This window comes from Gekko japonicus, unplaced genomic scaffold (genome assembly GCF_001447785.1).
Source record: "Gekko japonicus isolate JY-2015 unplaced genomic scaffold, Gekko_japonicus_V1.1 scaffold1300, whole genome shotgun sequence".
Taxonomy (NCBI): Eukaryota; Metazoa; Chordata; class Lepidosauria; order Squamata; family Gekkonidae; genus Gekko; species Gekko japonicus.
In genome coordinates, this window is record NW_015177052.1 from 108,850 (window position 1) to 127,642 (window position 18,793).

General features: G+C 43.9%; 1 protein-coding gene across 1 annotated transcript in view; it reads right to left on the reverse strand.

Annotated features, from left to right (window-relative positions):
* BACE2 (beta-site APP-cleaving enzyme 2) overlaps positions 1 to 18,024 on the reverse strand; it is a 57,550-nt gene extending 39,526 nt beyond the window's left edge. The window contains exon 1 of the mRNA XM_015428116.1: positions 17,301 to 18,024. Coding sequence (XP_015283602.1) covers positions 17,301 to 17,606 — 306 coding nt within the window. The 5' untranslated portion in view covers positions 17,607 to 18,024. The remainder of the gene's footprint in view (positions 1 to 17,300) is intronic.
* Positions 18,025 to 18,793: the final 769 nt, after the last annotated feature.

Below are 18,793 nucleotides of genomic sequence, written 5' to 3' on the forward strand. Positions count from 1 at the left end.
AGGCAGTAATGTGGGGCAGAAAATATTCAAATGCATTATTTTTCTGTTGAAAGACTTCTGCACCACATACAGAAATATAGTCTGTTTATCTATAGTTGTCAGGGCTGTTGTGCTGCAAATCAATCATGTTGGATGTGATAAATGTGGGATATGAAGCACGAACCAACCACAGTGCTTGAACATGGTCCAGGCTTGTACATGGTGTATTTGCCTTCTTTTGCTAACATCCTTTAAATTTCGCTAGTATTCTTTACATATTTAAATTATGTACTTAAATTTGTATCAGAAAAAATACTGCACATTTTCCCATTTGACAGCTAGCTTCATCATATCATGGGAGTATTTTCCTAATGTAGCTGGAATTCAGAAAGAAAAAGTACTATAGTATGGGAAACAAAGATGATGAATGACAAAAAAGAAAGAAATGTATAAGAAAAGCAGAACAAATATGATGTAATAACTGGCATTATATGTTGAACATGTATACAATTTAATAATAATGATAATGATATTTTGATAAATGTAAGTAATGTAAGAAGTCTTCCAATGATAGATAGTTCTTCCAGTAGTGGTGTTAGGAGAATGCAGTGCAGAACCTTGCAGTGCAGCTTTTTTAAAAGTATAATATCTCAGAAGGGCTCCATTGGCTATCTTCTGTCTCAGTCACTAAGTAGACTGGTACTACCTTTGAATGACTTGCATAAGATACTGCTGTGTTTATGGGATGGGGTTAAGATGCTAGTTCCTGCATTTCAGGATTCTGACGGACTGAATTATGTCTATGGCATTGGTCCTGTAACAGCAGTTGAAGTTCAGAAGCTTATTTAAATAGCAGCTCATAAAGTACAAAGGCCATCTATCATGGGGGCAATTGCCACATGTGCTGAGTTCAGCTTTCAGTGCAGTGCATGAAGGAGGCACCATGAAGGCTCATACAAAACTAAATGCAATGACTGTGCATAAAGGTAAAGGTAAAAATTCCCTTGCTCGAAAGTCAGTCGAGTCCGATTCTAGGGTTGCGGTGCTCATCTCCGTTTCAAAGCCGAAGAGCCAGCGCTGTCCAAAGACGTTTTCATGGTCATGTGGCCGGCATGACTAAACACCAAGGCGCACGGAACGCTATTACCTTCCCACCGAAGTGGTACCTATTTATCTACTTGCAATTTCTTGCTTTCGAACTGCTAGGTTGGCAGGAGCTGGAACTAGAAACGGGAGCTCACTCCGTCATGCGGCACCCGGGTCTCGAACTACTGAACTACTGACCTTCCACAGCCTGCAGTTCAGCGTCTTAACCACTTGAGCCACCGCAGCTATGTATGACTGTGCATACATAGATGTAAAAGCAATGTGGACTTTAGATATGCTAGAGGCGTCTTCCTGCTGGATCATGCAAAAGCAATATTAGCCAAGGGAAGGGAGCTAATCACATCTCTCTCTCCATGGCAAGATACTTGCTACAGACCTTGAACACCTGGAGTGCTCTGCCCAAAGCATCTTCCTATTAGGAATGGCTGGCCAATAGCAACAGAAGGAGGAGACTTGCAGGTAAATAAAAGCCTAGTTCTTCACTTTCTAATGTACTATGGAAAATTCAGTGTTTCACATCACAATTTCTCATATGCTAATTGGGAAGGGTACAATGGATGGTTGATGTCTATGGAGAAGTAATGATAACAATAATAATAATAATTAATAAATAAATAAATAATAATACACATTTGAAAAGCAGTGCAAAAAAGAAGTCTATTTTACAAAAACATTAAAGATACACATAATCATAAAAAAAGTTCTGCTCTTGAATAATTCTCATGAATAGAAGTTGTAACACTGGCCAAGTGTCAAAAGGCACTTCTGAACATGTGACAGGTCAGGGATGTTCCATGTGCAAAACTCTCCGTGTGAAACCTAACAGCAGATTGAATGCACTGCCTTCTTAATTTTTTTTAATGGTACTGACTTGTTTATCATTTGTTAGGAATAGTATTAAGCAGCATTTTAAAGTTTATCCTAATACACTTTAAATAACTGAATTGCTAGTAGGTTGGAAATAGTGTAACCCCCACCTGCCTTTTCTCATGGCTCAAGGAAGTTCACAGATCATAGACACAAGCAAGGTAGGGTAAAGGCACAGCAGCTGACCTAGGGAAGCCACATCATGAATTATATGGCAAGAAAAACATAACTTGCCTCAGATTGTCTTACCATTTGACTTGTGAAAAATACCAATGTGTGTAACAATGTTATACCTTGTTATACCTTGGTTACATAACCCAACAAAGATTAGCCCACAAACAACACACAATTTTTATTTAATGAGTTGTCCATTGTCAAGATGTTATTTCTACATGCTCTATCACTGTGGCATGCCAGCTGGCTGATGTGAAGCAAGTCGCATCATAGAAGTTTAATGGTGATCTTTAATGACCTGGTGGGTGCAATTTCTGCTCACTGTCCTTTTCTTCACCTCCTGGCTGATGGACTCAGTGCAGTACTATCTCTATCAGCCAGTTACACAGTAGAACAGCTGCTTTACAAGAAAAAGGCCTACATGGTTAACAAAGTAATGGAAGCTGTAAAGGGTAAGAAGGATTCCTTTAAGCGGTGGAAAGCTAGTCTCAGTGAGGTTGATAAAAGGGAACACTGGCTGTGGCAAATAAAATGCAAGTCTGCGATCACGCAGGCAAAAAAGGGAATATGAGGAGCATATAGCAAAAAACATAAAGACCAACAATAAAACTTTCTTCAAACACATTGGAAGCAGGAAACCAGCCAGGTAAGCAGAGGGGCCCTTGGATGACCAAGGGGTAAAAGGATTACTGGAGGAGGATAGGGAAATGGCTGAGAACCTGAATGCATTTTTTTGCCTCTATCTTCACTGTGGAAGATGAGAAGTGCTTGTCCACTCCAGAACCGCTGATTTCAGGAGGGGTGTTGAAAGACCTGAGTCAGATTGAGGTGATGAGAGATGAGGTCCTACGACTGATAGACAACTTAAAAACTGATAAATCACCAGGCCCAAATGGCATACATGCAAGAGTTCTGAAAGAACTCAAATGTGAACTTGTGGATCTCCTGACAAAAATATGTAATATTTCATTAAAATCTGCTTCTATTCCTGAGGACTAGAAGGTAGCTAATGTCACCCCCATCTTTAAAAAGGGTTCCAGAGGAGATCCAGGAAATTACAGGCCAGTCAATCTGATGTGAATACCGGATAAGTTGATGGAGAGTCAGTTTGGTGTAGCGGTTAAGTGCACAGACTCAAATCTGGGAGAACCGGGTTTTTACAAACAAATACAATACTTTTATTGGCATAAGAGATAAAATACAATGGGCAGCATAAAGTCTAAAGATAGCCGGGGGGGGTAGCACATTCCGAATTGCCTTAGTATGAGCCTCTCCTCCTAGATATCTCATAAAAAAATTGCTACAGGTTCAAGAATTTCTATATTATGAGAAGACAATAAAGAAATCATTTTATACTCATCAGATTGGCCCAAAAGGTTCAATGTAAGCAATACGGATGTCATAGTGGAATTTACAGTACAAAAGCATATGTCCAATAGATTAAATTTTCCCCATCCCACATGGGCACAATCTATCTGTATATGGAATTTTCTTGAACCTATGCGATAAAACAGCTGAGGGAAGGACGTTGAACCGAGCTAGCGTGAAAGCCCTACGAAGATGGGGCTGAATCAGTCTTGCCAGATATCCTGAGGAAATGTGGCTAAAAGAGAGTCCCATACTCAAGGGAGACCAATGTCTATGCACAAGTCTTCTCAGATCTTGCGCCTCTATATCAAGGAATCTTTGTTTGAGTAAGGAAAAAGCCTTCTGCTCAGACAGAAGTACCAAATCACCAAAACTAAAGCCAATTATAGATTTTTTTTTCTATATATTAATCAACCAAGTTGATAGATGGGATTCTGTTAACATGTGTACCACAAGGCATATCTAAAATGAAGGCGCAGCCAAAATTTAAAGGTTATGGTTCATGCCATAGTGATTAACCATCTTTGGGTTGTCTCCAGGCACATAGCAGCATATGGTACACAGGCTGGTAGCCCCAAGATTTTCTTCAGGAACTTTGTTTGAACACGTTCTACAGCTTCATTGCAAGCTGAGACCCAAATTGGGATACAGTAAAGCAGTTTGGCAGGTATTTTATGGTTAAATACTTTAAGAGCAGTGGGAATATATTGATGTCCTTTGGTGTAAAAGAAACGGGCAATAGCAAGGGCATTATTAGTTGATGACTTGACTGCTTCTTTGATATGTGTAGCCCAACTGTTAGTATAATGGAAATAAATGCCCAGATATCTAAGGCTTTTAACTTGTTCAATTCCCCCTCCCCCCGGTATAATCCAGTTAATGGGCTTCCAGCTTTTCTCGAAAACAATCATTTTAGATTTAGCAAAGTTAAGGGACAACTTGTTCTTATTGCAATAGGCAAGAGCTTGTGCAAGCATCCTTTTCATCCCCATTTCTGAGATAGAGAGCAGGACATCATCGTCCGCGTACAAAAGTTTAGGACAATGGCCACTCACCTAGTTTAGGACAATGGCCATCAATACTCCTCATAAAGGGGTCCAAATCATTTAAAAAGAGGTTAAATAGGGTTGGCGCAAGAATGCATCCCTGCTTAACTCCCACGTTAATGGGGATCTTAGCTGTTAGGTCCCCCTCCTTTTAATATCTAATCTGATAGGTATTTCCGGAATACAGATTTTTGATCAGAACAGTAGTCGCTTGTCTATCCCCATATCTCCTAATTTCTCCCACAAAATATCCCTGGGCACCGAATCAAAGGCGCCCTTGAGATCCAGGAAAGCCACATATAATTTCATACCCTTTCATGATTTGTATTTATTAACTAAGTGGTTAAGGACAATGCAGTGATCTAAAGTTGACTTGCCCTAACAAAACCCAATCTGCTCTATCCCAAGGACTTGCTGCTCTAATATCCATTACTTAAGCTTAATATCCAAATGTTTGGCATAGAGCTTCCCAATGATGGACAAAAGACTAATTGGTCTATAGTTACTTGGGAGCTGGCAATCTCCCTTTTTGAAGATCGGTACTATTATAGCATTTTTCCAGTCATCCGGTATTTGACCGGACTTATCTACAGCAGTGAATAAGTCTGCCAGAAAGGGAGACCACCACTGAGAGAAAACTTTAATGGCCTCAGGTGGTATAACATCAGGCCCAGGGGCTGTCCCCACTTTCATTTATTTATTTATTTATTTATATTTAAATTTATACCCCGCCCTACCCCGGAGGCTTTGATGCAATTAAAGTTTCAACTTCATCAGCCTGTACTGGGGGCCACTCTGAGCACTCATCTAAACTGTTGCCAGGCTCATCTATTGGGTTTCCCTCAGTCTCATAGAAATCTTTTGCATAATACTCAACCCAGGAGTCAGGAGTTATTATGGAGCTAGGCGAACAATTTTCTCCCACAGAATGGGAGATTAAAACCCAAAATTTCCTAGTATCATTATTAATAGTAGCTTGTAGGAGGGGTTCCCAGCATTTTAACAAGAAAGCCTTCTGTTTATTTTTACAGAGTTGATGTAGAGCCTTTTTCAATTCAAAATACTCAGGTGGGGGGTACACTAATTCCGAAATCCTATAGGAATGAAAAACTGCACGCAGTTGACTCTTCATTCTGTAACACTCACTATTGAACCAGCCCTGCAGAGAGGTTTTCTTTACTGGCTGTTGTTGCTGTGACATCGATTTCAAAGCCTCTGAAAGATACTTGAACTTTATCATATCTCATGGGCCAGTCTACCGTCTGTTCCAAATAATTTAGTAAAGAAATAGACTTTTCTAGAGGTTATTGCCCACCTGTTATGGACTCTTCATTCCATAACACTCACTATCAAACCAGCCCTGCTGTTTTCTTTACTGGTTGTTGTTTTCTTTACTGGTTGTTGTTGCTATGACATCGATTTCAAAGCCTCCAAATGATACTTGACCACTTTATCATATCTCATGGGCCAGTCTACCGTCTGTTCCAAATCATTTAATAAAGAAATAGACTTTTCTAAAGTGAGGGACTCAAGAAGACCAGCAACCATTCATGCGGCCTTATTGGAACATACGATCCTTGAATGCTTGGTTGATGTACTAACACTCTCCACACCCAGCTGTGTGCCTTTATGGAGTAATGGGGTGAGTTCTAAAGTTAAAGATAAGGGGAAGTGATCACTTTCAACCCGATCAAGAATTGAGAAAGCTCTAACATCATCTCTCAATGCTGGTGTAACCAGCATATAATCTACTACACTACATCCACGAGGTGAAGCAAATGTGAACTGTCAAGGAAAATCATGAAGAAGTAAACCATTCAGGATAGTTAAATTGAACCTAAGGCATATCTGCGCTAAGCAAAGGCCAGCATCATTAAAAACTGCATCTCTAGACAGTCTCATCCTAGAAAAACAGGGAGGGATGGCATTATCATCTAAGAGATTAAGTCTCTCCACACTCTCTATTCCATCCTTCCCTATTCTAGCATTAAAATCACCCGCCATGATAATGTTCAAGGTTGGAAATTTTTGTTCGAGATCTTCCAGATACTCAGAAAGTTCCTCCCAATGGTCTAGTAAACATTTCTTATCAACACATACAGGCATATATACATTGATTATTACTAAGGGTTTTTCATCCCATTTTAACATGCAGGCCTGAGCCATTTGGCCACAATGCTGTAAAGCTAACATCTCTATATTGGAAGTGGTAGACCAAAGTATGGTAAGTCCAGTCTGGAATCTTCCAAATCGCTACAATCTAAAAGACTTCAACGAGTGTGATCTGAAGCCTTCTAAGGACACCTTCCCATGTAACCAAGTTTCATGGAGCAGGATGACATCAAACCTGGCTAGAAAACTTCTAACCTCACTAATCTGATGAGTTCCTCATCAAAGGATCCTAAGCTCAATAGTCATGGGATAAAAGGACAAGTCCTCTTGTGGACCAAAAACTGGCTAATTAAAGAAAACAGAGAGTAAATATAAACAGGCAATTTTCACAGTGAAGGGTGGTAAGCAGTGGGGTACCACAGGGATCAGTACTCGGTCCAATTATTTTTAACTTGTTCATTACTGACTTGGAGTTGGTAGTAAGCAGTGAAGTGGCTAAGTTTGTGGATGACATGAAATTGTTCAGGATGGTGAGAACCAGGGAGGATTGTGAGGCACTCAAAGATGGGTGAGTGGGCATCAACGTGGCAAATGAGGTTCAATGTGGCCAAGTGCAAAGTGATGCACATTGGTGCCAAAAATCCTGACTATAAATACATGCTGATGGTGTCTGAACGGGCAGAGACTGACCAAGAGAGAGATCTTGGAGTCATAGCAGATAACTCACTAGAATGAACAAAGGGTTGTAACACTTTCTCTATGAAGAAAGGTTAAAGTGCTTGGGGCTCTTTAGCTTGGAGAAATGATGACTGAGGGGTGACATGATAGAGGTTTACAAGATTATGCACAGGATAGAGCAGGTAGAGAGAGAAGTCCTTTTCTCCCTTTCTCACAATACAAGAACTCGTGGGCACCCTATGAAATTGCTGAGCAGTCGGGTTAGAAAAGATAAATGGAAGTACTTCTTCACCCAAAGAGTAATTAACACATAGAATTCACTGCCACAGGAGGTGGTGGCAGCTACAAGCATGGACAGCTTCAAGTGGGAATTGGATAAACAACTGGAGCACAGGGCTATCAGTGGCTATTAGCCACAAGGTATAGATAGGAACTCTCAGTCTGGGGCAAGTGATGCTCTGTATTCTTGGTGCTTGGGGGGGCAACAGTGGGAGGGCTTCTAGTGTTGTGGCCCCATTGCTGAACTTCCTAATGGCACCTGGTATTTTTGGCCACTGTGTGACAAAGTGTTGTACTGGATGGGCCATTGGCCTGATCCAACATTGGCTTCTCTTATGTTCTTATGTCTCTTCAGATCTGAGTAATAAGCTTTGGTTTGGAACATCACACTGGTAAAAGAGCAGAAGAGTAGGGTCCTTGGTCCCAGGGACATGAACAACTTTGTGCTTAGGGCAATATTTCCATGTTCCACCTCCCACAAGCCCTCTTTCTTCCCCTATGAGCCTTGCATGTAGACTCACTGTACCAATTAGACATTCTTGTGTCACTGTACTGGTTTAATGTACCTGGTGGTCTGCTACATCAGTGCAATGCTACAACACTCAGTTGGTTTTTCACCTAACCTTACCTACTATGAAAGTAAAAATGTGGATGACACTGGTTACAGCAATGCCATTATTGACCATTTATTCAGGGCTGACTGCTAAAAAAAACCTGAGCTAGATAAGCAACTAAAACAATCTTCCTTCAAGACTTAGATAAACTCAGATGTTTACTGCTGTCATTTAAGATCTGTTTTAAGTAGTTAATAATAAGTAGTTTCAGACTGCAAGGAACAAACAGCTTTTTATTTTAAAAAAAATGAAAATCCAAGAAGGCTTTCACAAAATAAGGCTTCATTCTTCAAAATGCTTCTCCAGAGCAAGCTCCAGTTCTTCCAATTGGAGTTAAGATACTGGAGGACTTTGAGGATTACATATTTAAACCACATCATCTGACTGCTCTTGTTGCCCAATAATGCATCACTTACTCACATGAGGTCCCATGACACAGATGAAAAAGCTAAGCCTTCTGAACTTTTCTAAGTAATAAACACATTTACACATACTCTTTGAAAATACAGCTTTTCAACTAACACTGTGACTAAGAAAAAACTCCCATTTTAAAATACTTTTCCTTAAATGAAACACTTTAACCCAATAAATGATGAACGATTTACATATTTTTAATCTAAGAAAGGATGCAAGATCCCTTTGTATTTATTAGCCTATTCAAGCAACAACAAGAAAGTTACCAAACAAAAAACACTACAAAGTGTTTTGATGGCTTAGCATAAATTAAATCACTGAGAAATAAAAAATCAACTCTACACAAATCCTTTCTTTAGCAAAGTTATTCATCCCTGGTGGTGGAAAACATGGTTAAGTTGCAGTTGACTTATGGTGACCCCATGGAGCCTTCAAGGCCAGAGAAGTTTGGAGGTGGTTTGCCATTGCCTGCCTTTGTGTAGAAACCCTGGACTTCCTTGGTGGTCTCCCATCCAAGTACTAACCAGAGCCAACCCTGCTTAACTGCTAAGATCTGATGGGACTGGGCTACCTTGGACCATCCAGGTTAGAGCATTCTTCCTCAATCTCTCGAAGTAACTGCTGCAAAACTGGAATACTACTGGCATAGGGTAAGAATGATACCTGTGAACCAGGAAGCTCAGGTTGCAATCTCACCTTAGCTTCACTGATGAAATCCCTACCTTGTGATCTCATTTAAACAATAGGTTGGAGGAGTATATGGAATGGCCACAGGGCTGCACACAAAAGACACTCATTTTAAATTCTCAACTTGCACTCATAGGAAGATGCTGTACAGCAAGTCAGATCAGTGGTCCATCAAGCTCAGTACAGTCCACAGGCAGTCACTCTCCAGAGACTCAGGCACAGAAAGGCCTTTTCCCAGCACTTGCGCCTGTTTGCTTTAACTAGAGGTGCCAGGGAATGAAGCTGGGCCTCTTGCCTGCACAGCATGTGTTCTGACTTTGAGCAATAGCTCCTCCCCATAAACTGGCAGCAATGTAGCACAGCCTTTATCTTTGCGTGACAGTCATAGACCTGAAGTTATGTCTTGACCTGCCCACACACACTAGCTTTACAAACTTTCACTTTTGCCATCCTCAGATTAAATTAACATTATAGACTATCTTTTGCCTCAACAGAATCTAGCAGTCTTCTTCATGAAAACTTTTGTCAGAATTTCATAATGTCCCCAAACTATCCCAGCAAAGCTATGTTAATACAAACATACCATGCTACAGACAGAGCCACAAAGTACACTGCAAATGTCACCATCCCAAAAATGATCAGACACAGCAATTAGCATGACCTCAGCTCGTAAGACTCCTGATAAAGAGGTACGGCAAATCCAGATAAGGGTAAGACTTCTTTCCAAACCGACCAGTTCATGGAAAGTCTTGTTTTTCTTCTTGAAGCTCTATTAACTAGTATGGGTTTGCATTTTCCAGGTATTTTTAAGCCGGTTACCAAATGGGGCTGCATTTCAGATCTCCAAAATGGCCAAGCACTGAAAATCCTGAAAATATTCTGGATTTTTCAGGCCACCAAATAGCTAAATTTAAAGGGCATTTAAAGGGATCCATGGTCCCTTTAAATACCTTCTCCAAGCCCTACAACTCCACGGTGAGTTCACCTAGAAGGCATTTAAAGGGCTCACAGTCCCTTTAAATGCTTTCCAGGTGATCTTGCTCCTTGGAGAAGGCATTTAAATGCCTTCAGAGTTCAGCTGCAGCTTGCAAAAGGCATTTAAAGGGACCACATTCCTTTTAAATGTCCTTTTCCCTCCACTGGAAACAATGGAGAATGGGAGCATTTTCTTCTGGGGCCCATAGAATTGGATCCCCTGATCTCATCTTTTTTAGACTTGGGGGGGGGGGTTGAGGAGAGGCATCAGCAGCTATGCTGCAAATTTGGTGCCTCTATCACAAAAAACAGGCTCCCCCCCCCATAGCCTCAGATACCACCAGCTTGATTCTCCATTACAGCCTATGAGGACCATAGGGTATAATGGAGCAGAAAAAATTTGGCTTTCCCAAATATTTACCAAATCCAAACACCATGCCAGTATTGGGATTCAGGAATATCAGGAAATATCAATATTCTTCGGGCTCAGCATACTCAAACTCAAAAAACACTGGATTATTTTTACACATCCCTATTCATTAGTTGGTGACAACCCTAATAAAATAGTCCTGTGAACTGAGATAAGGGTGGAGTCCATAATCTACCAATCTAGATGCTGCAGGACAATCATAATAAGGGGCTTATGATGTCTGCCCCGTAGGTTCAGAGGAAGGTTCATTTTTATGCTTTAATAGGACTTTTTACAAAAAGTCATGCAAGGTGCAGGATCTTTCAATAACAACCTTAAATCAGCATTAAAAATAAATTTGCACCCGAACTTCGGCTAAATCAGAAAAATCATTCAGTACGGCATCATAAAGCAGTTAACATAAGGTAGGATTAGTTCAGATCAACAGACACAAAGAATTTAATTAGGAGCTTTTAGCATTTCATAATTACCCAGGCCATCTTCAAAAGCCTGTTAACTGTACATACGTATCAGCAGAAACCCACAGAAAAAATACCAGGGGGCTTTCACAGAGACTGAGGTACCCGATCAAGAAACAATCACCTCTGTGGGAACTGGGCCAAGGTGGTCTTAGGTCAGGCACTGTTTCTCCTCCTGAGGCACCTGCAGCAAAGCTGGGGGCTTCCCCAATGCTGCAGAAGCTGAGCGGGATCCACCCACCTCCCTCAACATTCAGGTGGCTACAATCAGCTCGGCCCAAACTCCCAGTATGGGACCCTGGGCAGCAGAAAGCTGCAGCAATGAGGCATGGGACGTGCCACCTCCTTCCTGGGCCTGAGAGCTCTGGGCCTCAGCTGCTGGCATCATCTCCCAGCACCAGGACAACAAAGGAGATGCCAGAGAAGAGCAAGACTCAGAGGCCATCAGGCCAGCCAGCAAGCGTGGAGGCAGCCAGAAGCAGCCCTACCATGGCAGTCTGGGCAGGGCACAGAAGGAGCCTAGCCATGCAAGAACATGAGATGAGTCAGGCAGGGAAGGCCTGGCTGAAGGCCTCCCAGGAACTAGCCAGTGAGAGAAAGGGGAAGGAACGACAAGGATGGAGGAAAAAACTGGAGGAAGCGGTGCTCCAACCTCTGACCCAGATACTGACTCAGGCCATAGGGGCAGGAGCAGGGAGTTGGGGACAGGGCTGATGGGGGAGGGAAGCATAAATGGCAGCTCCTGGTTGTGGAGTATGCCATACTCTGCAGGAACATTGCTGCAAGAAAGAGGTAAAGGACTTGGATATTGCAACCCTGTGCAACCCTTTCGTATTCTGAGGCCCAGGGAGACCCTGGGGGAAGTAAAACAGTGCAGCTGAAGCCAGGGGGTGACACCCATTAGGGAAGAGCCTCACAGTAATCTGTAGATAACATCTTGGATCCAAATGTGCTGTCCTGCTGGTGCTAACAGCAGTTTCTCTGATGGAACGTCATTTCCTTTTGTGGAAGAGAAGAGGATGATTTTTGCCAATTTCTCCCTTCCTGCTGCAGACTCCTTTTTTGGACTCCACACATTCTTGGGGGCATCAACTTACCTGCAGGAGCACAGTGGGTGGGGAGAAGGCTGATCTGGGAGGTGGAGAAGTTGCCTTCATCAACTGTGACTCCACCTAAGCTGCTGTTTAGGAACCAAGCCAATAATACTGTTCCAAGTATTACTGAGGGAGGGAAGGATGCATGGTATGGCCTAGTCTTGTAGGATCCTGGAAGCTAATCAGGGTTGGTATATGGAGGGAGACCACCAAGGAAGACTCCACAGAGGAAGGCACTGGCAAACCACCTCTGCTTCTCACTTACCTTGAAAGCCCCTTGCTAGCATCACCACCAGTCTGTTGTGACATGACAGCACACATGTATGAAATATTACTGAGAATATTAAGTGTTTCTGAGTTGTGAACACTTTGAAAGTTCTATATAAATGCTAAGCATTTAGAAAAAAGGTCTGGTCAACACATGGAGCAGAATGAGATGGCAAAGTTTTGAGGAGAGAAAATGGACTGTAGCTGCTCAGGTGGCAGGGACTGGATCATTTTTTTTAATACTCCCCTATATAAAAGCTAACTGAAAATATAACATTACAGGGAGAATCTTTCTCTCTGGCATAATAACTTTTGGCGTGTAAGGAGTTTTACACATGGGGAGCATTCAAAATTGTATCCCCCACATGCAGTCTAAAGTAGTTACAGTCCACTATTTCTCCTCAATCTGCTGCATGTATAGACCAAGCCAAAGTGAATTACAAGAGTCCAATAAATTCACAGTGCTGTCCTCAGAATTACACCCTTCTAAGCCCACTGAAGGGTGCAACTCTACTCAAGATGGCTCTGTTTAGTATATTCCTGCCATTTTCACTCTTTGAAGAACATCACTAGAATTACAGAGGTGAATGAAAAGAAATCAGTAATATATTGTTTTCAGATCCCACTAACACTGTTTACGTGGATAATGACAGAGAATTACACATTGCTGTGAATTTTGTTCTTTTCCCATCTCAAGCCAAAACACTAAAAGAACAGGAAATGACTGCATTATATGGAAGCTGAACCTTGCTCCCCTTCTTAAACCTTTTCAATTCACTCTGTTTTCCCAGCTTTGCCCACCTGATCTGGCTACAGAATAATTTTTTAAAATAGTCTCACTTTACCAAAGAGAAAACAATTGTTCTGTTTGCAGAATGGGATCAAGTTAAAGCCCTCAAACCTGTATTTAGTGCCAGCGTTTGTTTAAATGCATAACTTATAAATCCTCATGTAGTCTGGCCAGGTCGGAATTGTAAAGGCACATTTATGTCACAAATCTAAACCAGTTTCATGTTTCCAAAGTCTCACTAGTTAATGCCTAAACCAGAGGTCCTCAAACTTTTTAAACAGGGGGCCAGTTCACTGTCCCTCAGACCGTTGGAGGGCCGGACTATAGTTTTTTTAAAAAAAACTATGAACAAATTCCTATGCACACTGCACATATCTGCAGTTTGGCGCCCCTGAGGGCCAGCGCACCCTAGGTGAGCTGGCCCTGCCGGCGGGCCGGATAAATGTTTTCAGCAGGCCGCATGTGGCCCGCGGGCCGTAGTTTGAGGACCCCTGGCCTAAACTGTCTGGTTCATACCTCAGCACCTGTCAAGCCATGATTGCAACCCGACACTCTGCTAAATCTCAATGCAGAGTATACGAGTGAAAGTGAATGTAGGAGAGCCTGTGTGTTGTAGCAGAGTGAGCTCAGGGAGACCCCCTTGGCTATGGAACTCACTGGCTAGCCTTGGGCCAGTCACTCTTCTCTCAGCCTGGCCTACCATACAAGGCTGTTGCAAGGATAAAGTGGTGAAGACAATGATGTCCTTGGAAGGTAGGATAATCATAAGCATAATCATAAAAAGCAACAAACAAAGGATGAGATGGTTAGACAGTGTCATAGATGCAACGAACATGAAATTGAGCAAACTTCAGAGGACGGCGGAAGACAGGAAGGCCTGGCGGGATCTGGTCCATGGGGTCGCAAAGAGTCGGACTCGACTGTGCGACTGAACAACAACAAAAAAGGCTTTTCTCCTGGTTTCATGATATTATAAAATTTAAAACTTCTACAATGCTCCAAGCAGTTTTTCTAGGAACTGAAGGTACTGAAGATACAACCTAAACTTTATTGGTGTAAAATAATGTGTATACTGTTTTTTCCTGCTATTATGCCCTCCTCTCTTCCCATCAGATCATTGTGCAAGAAACTGAATGGCAGCAGAAAGCACAGAGAGAATGACCTCAGAGGAGTCCCTCCTGCTTAGGCAATGCTCAGAAAGCTATGCTCACATTTAAGCAAGCTGTAACTACTGCTGGATACACATTTCTGTATGTAGCTAGCAAGTGCAGTAAGGAATTCAAAAGTTTACTACTTATCATGGCAGAACAGATTCACTGATCTATCGCGCTGCACTCACCTAGTCTTTCTGTTTTCATTTAGAGACTTGCAACTTAACTTCAGTAGTCAGGCAAAGCTGTATATTGTCATGATTACTATTTCAGAAAACTGCTTGGCCAAATGTTTATATATTAAAAGTGTTTATGCACTGGCCAACCACATCATTCAGATACTAAAATGTTACATCCGTGTATCTGAAAAAGTTCGTCTGAAGGGGTAAAGATGACAGATGTACTTTATCTAAACAGCTAGCTTGTCTGCTTTGCTTAGTTTGCATTCCATAACCCCTAAAGCAGGAGTTTCTGGACCCCTTCACAGTTGGCTCCCCAAAGCAAAGAAGCAAATAGCATATACAACATGTAAAAAAGAAGATAGATCAAGATGGGTAGTCATGTTTGTCTGTAGCAGTAGAAAAGAACAAGAGTCCAGTAGCACCTTAAAGACTAACAACTTCTGTGGCAGGGTGTGAACTTTTGTGAGACACTGCTCACATCTCAGATCTGAAGAAGTGAGCAGTGACTCAAAATAGCCTCATACCCTGCCACAAATTTTGTTAAGTCTTTAAGGTGCTACTGGACTTTTGTTCTTTTCTACTGCATAAAAAAAGAAGGGTACAGTTCATCCTTCCCTTAGTCACAGGGCTGGGTGGATTAACGGCAATGGGAAGGACCAAGGCTAAACGTGCTAATGACATTTTCTTTCATCCTTTCTTTACTAGAGATATAGACCACCTTTCCTACTGAGACTCAAGCAGATTAGAAAACCAGAAGACAATGCAATAAAAACAGTATAATACAATAAACAGTACAATAAAAACTGCCTACTGTTTTTGAAGACATTAAAACCACAACTCTTCATAAAACTACCCTTCTGAACAGCCCTGTTTTACAGATTCTGTGGAACAGTAAAAGTGTGGGGGCCTTCCAGACCTCACGAGGCAGGCTAAGGCAGTAGATTTCCCCTTTTCCATACCCCTGTTCCACTTTTAAACCCGGGGGCAATGTGGGATCCAATGAGGCGCAAGCACATGGCAGAGAGTCACATGACACTACAGTAATCAACACCATCATCCGAGTGCCTGTGCTGAAAAGGAATCCTCTCTGCTGCTGAGTGAACTTGCCTCACCATCCTGCTTCCAGCATGGAAGCAAACCAAGGCAGGAGGCTTTGCACTAGCAGACTGTTCTTCCAAAATGCAGCCAAAAAACTAGGCAGCTGTACAGGGCTTGCAATGCAGCAGGTAAGGGTCCACGACTGCGCTACAGTCCACAAGAGTAGGACAGGAAGGAACAAAATGCCGCTCATAAAGTAACACTGCCATTCAGTATTTATCCAAAGTCCTGTATGTGCATTACTTCCACAATCTTTAGAAAACCTCTTTAAATTCAGGATAATGGTCTGTTGGCTTCCAACAATATCAGTCCACACAACTGAAAAAGAGCTGGTGTAAAAATGCAATCTACAGGTATAGCACACCTTTGGAGCAGGTTTCAAACCCACACAACATCCACGCAAATGGAACTCCAACCTGTACCGGATGGAATGGGAATATAGACTATAATGCACCTACAGTCAGAATAATGGCCTGCCCAGACTTAGAAATAGACGAATGGCCAGGGATGAACCACTAGCAACTACTTGAGCCTCCCTTAGCCTTTAAGAACTCAAGCCACAAACCCTATTTTTGTGCAAATGTGAATACTACAGGAGAACCTACCCATGACCACGCAAGGGAAAAGTAGTCTGGGAACAGAAGTCCATATGGTGGCCTTACTATGAGAGGGCAGAAAAACACTTAACATTTGCAGAGTGAGAAAAATGAGCAACAGCAAGAAGTGCTACATCATTTAAAAGTACTGCCTTGTGATCCGAACAGCATTCGCTGGAAAGGCACACTTATAGGTGCTATTCTCAGACACTGACTTCATCTCTATATTGTTCAAACCTAAAAGAGATTTCTGGGCCCAGTGGCTCCTAGACAGACAAAAGGAAGCAGGAGTTCGTGCATCCCTTCAAAGAAGAGTAGGAACCTTCATTCATAATTTTACTTTGATTAAGTTGTAACAAACAACCTCAAGACATTTTCAAAGTGAAGACAGTTACTACTTGGAGGCAGGAAGCGTCTGCCAGCAGATTCCCTCCTTGATCTCTATAAAACCTTGTGCACAGAATCAAACCGGGCCCCCCTTTCATTATACCCACTACAAGAACATCTGCAACGGGCTACTGGGGAACCGGTGAGTTGTCTGCTTTTTTTGGGGGGGGGGGGAAGAGAATAAGTCTGCAACTGACAGGAGAAGGGAACGAACAGAAGGCTCTTCTTCCTAAGCATGCGGTGGTGGTCAAGCAAAGGGACACTGGACTAGACCCCTGGGACTCTAACCCAGCAAAGCTCTGCCCCTTCCAGGGTTGTATTTTGCAGGGCTGCACCCCGCTCGGCGCTCACGCCCATAACATGAGACGAAGAAGCCTGGATGAGGGAGGCAAATCTACTCTTCTGTTACCTTGATGATCCTCGGCGGTCGAGTACAACACCTCCCCCTCCAGTGCTGGAGCCCTCCGATCTTTTGCACTCTCTCCCACCTTCTCTCCACACGCCTTCCCCCCTCCTCCCATGACCCACGACCTGGGGCTGTTCCTACCTTTTGCGGCGGGGTTCCCAGGAGCATCTCAAGGTAGTAGCCGCGTCCCGAGTCTCCCTGCAGGTTGTCCACCATGGCCACGAAGTTGACGGCGCCGCCCGACTCCGCGGCTAAGGCTAAGCTGCCGGCCTCTTGGCTGGCCCCAGCCCTGCCCGCCGGCTTCAGCAGCACGGGCGTGGGAACGAGGGAGCCGTTGGGGGCGACGGCGGGAGACACTCGGAGGGGGAAGACGAAGCGAGCCCCGCAGCGCCCGGAGGCGACGGCGGCGAGGAGCAGGAGGCAGCACGCCGCCCGCGCCTGGCCCATCCCGGCGGTGGCGGCGCCCAGCGCCTAAACTCCGGCCTCCCGGCAGGAAAGGCACCGCCGCCAACTGGCTGCTGCACCCCGTTTCCCGGAGCAGCCGCGGAGGAGAAGGGCGCCCGGCTTCATGTCGCCTTCCCGGGATCGGCTCCTCCTTGCATTCTGCGCCCACTGCCTCAAGAGCGAGCGAGGAAACTTTCGCCTCGGTCGCAGAGCAGCGTCCTGGAATGGAATGCCTCTCGCCACCGTCCTCCTCCGCCGCCGCCTTTGGCAAACAATTGCCAAGAAACTTCCCGAGCCCCACCAGAGCGGCCTTGCAACGGATGTGACGGGGCTGGATCCTAATCGGAGGGAAAAGTCCCTAGCTGGGCACTCGAGCTCGGCAAACAATTCTCCCCGCCTGACCCGGCCCGTCTGGCCGCACCTCCTCGTGGCCGAGCAGCGCGTGAAGGTGGAGAGCGCGGCTGGGCTGGCCCGCTCTGGTCTGGAGGAGGCGGGGCCCGGCGAGAGTGAGGGGCTTTGCTAGCGGCGCTTGATGCAGCGTGGAAAGAGCCAGCGGGCAATTCCTCTTGCTTTTGTGTCGTCCGCGTCTGTTTGTGAAAGAGCGTGGAAGCTTTCGGTACAAGGGTGGGTAACAAAAGCCTCGTTGTGCCGTTCAGCGAGAAACGGCATGAGACGACATAGAGTTTTCGAAGCTCGCACACAGTTTTGTGTCATTTGGGCTGGTCTGAGTGAAAGGTATTTTGTGGCTTTTGTGTTAAGATTTTGCTTTGGACCAGGTCGACTACCTGCAACAGGATTCCTCAAAAGCTGCTGGTTACAGAGGTCTATGGTTTTCAAACAACTAGGTCGAAAAAGTGGATTCAGGAAGAGACACACACCCCCCCCCCGGTCTGGCCCAGAACTGGATTTACACCGTACCACAGTCCAAGCCCCACAGCCCCTGAAGTAACCGGGAAGCTGTGAACCGGGAGAAAAAGAGTGTATTCATCGCGGAATGTGTTTGGAGAGTCCCCACTGCACACCAGGAAGGAGGGGCTTCCCAATCAGATCGATGGTGAAACTTCCTGACAGACCCTTTCCTGGGACCTTCTTCTTCTATAAATTAAGTAGTGGCCTAGCTTCCTTCTCTGGGACTGACATAGCAGCAGCTGGGTGAACCACAGTTTCATGTACTAAGTACTGCTGCTGGA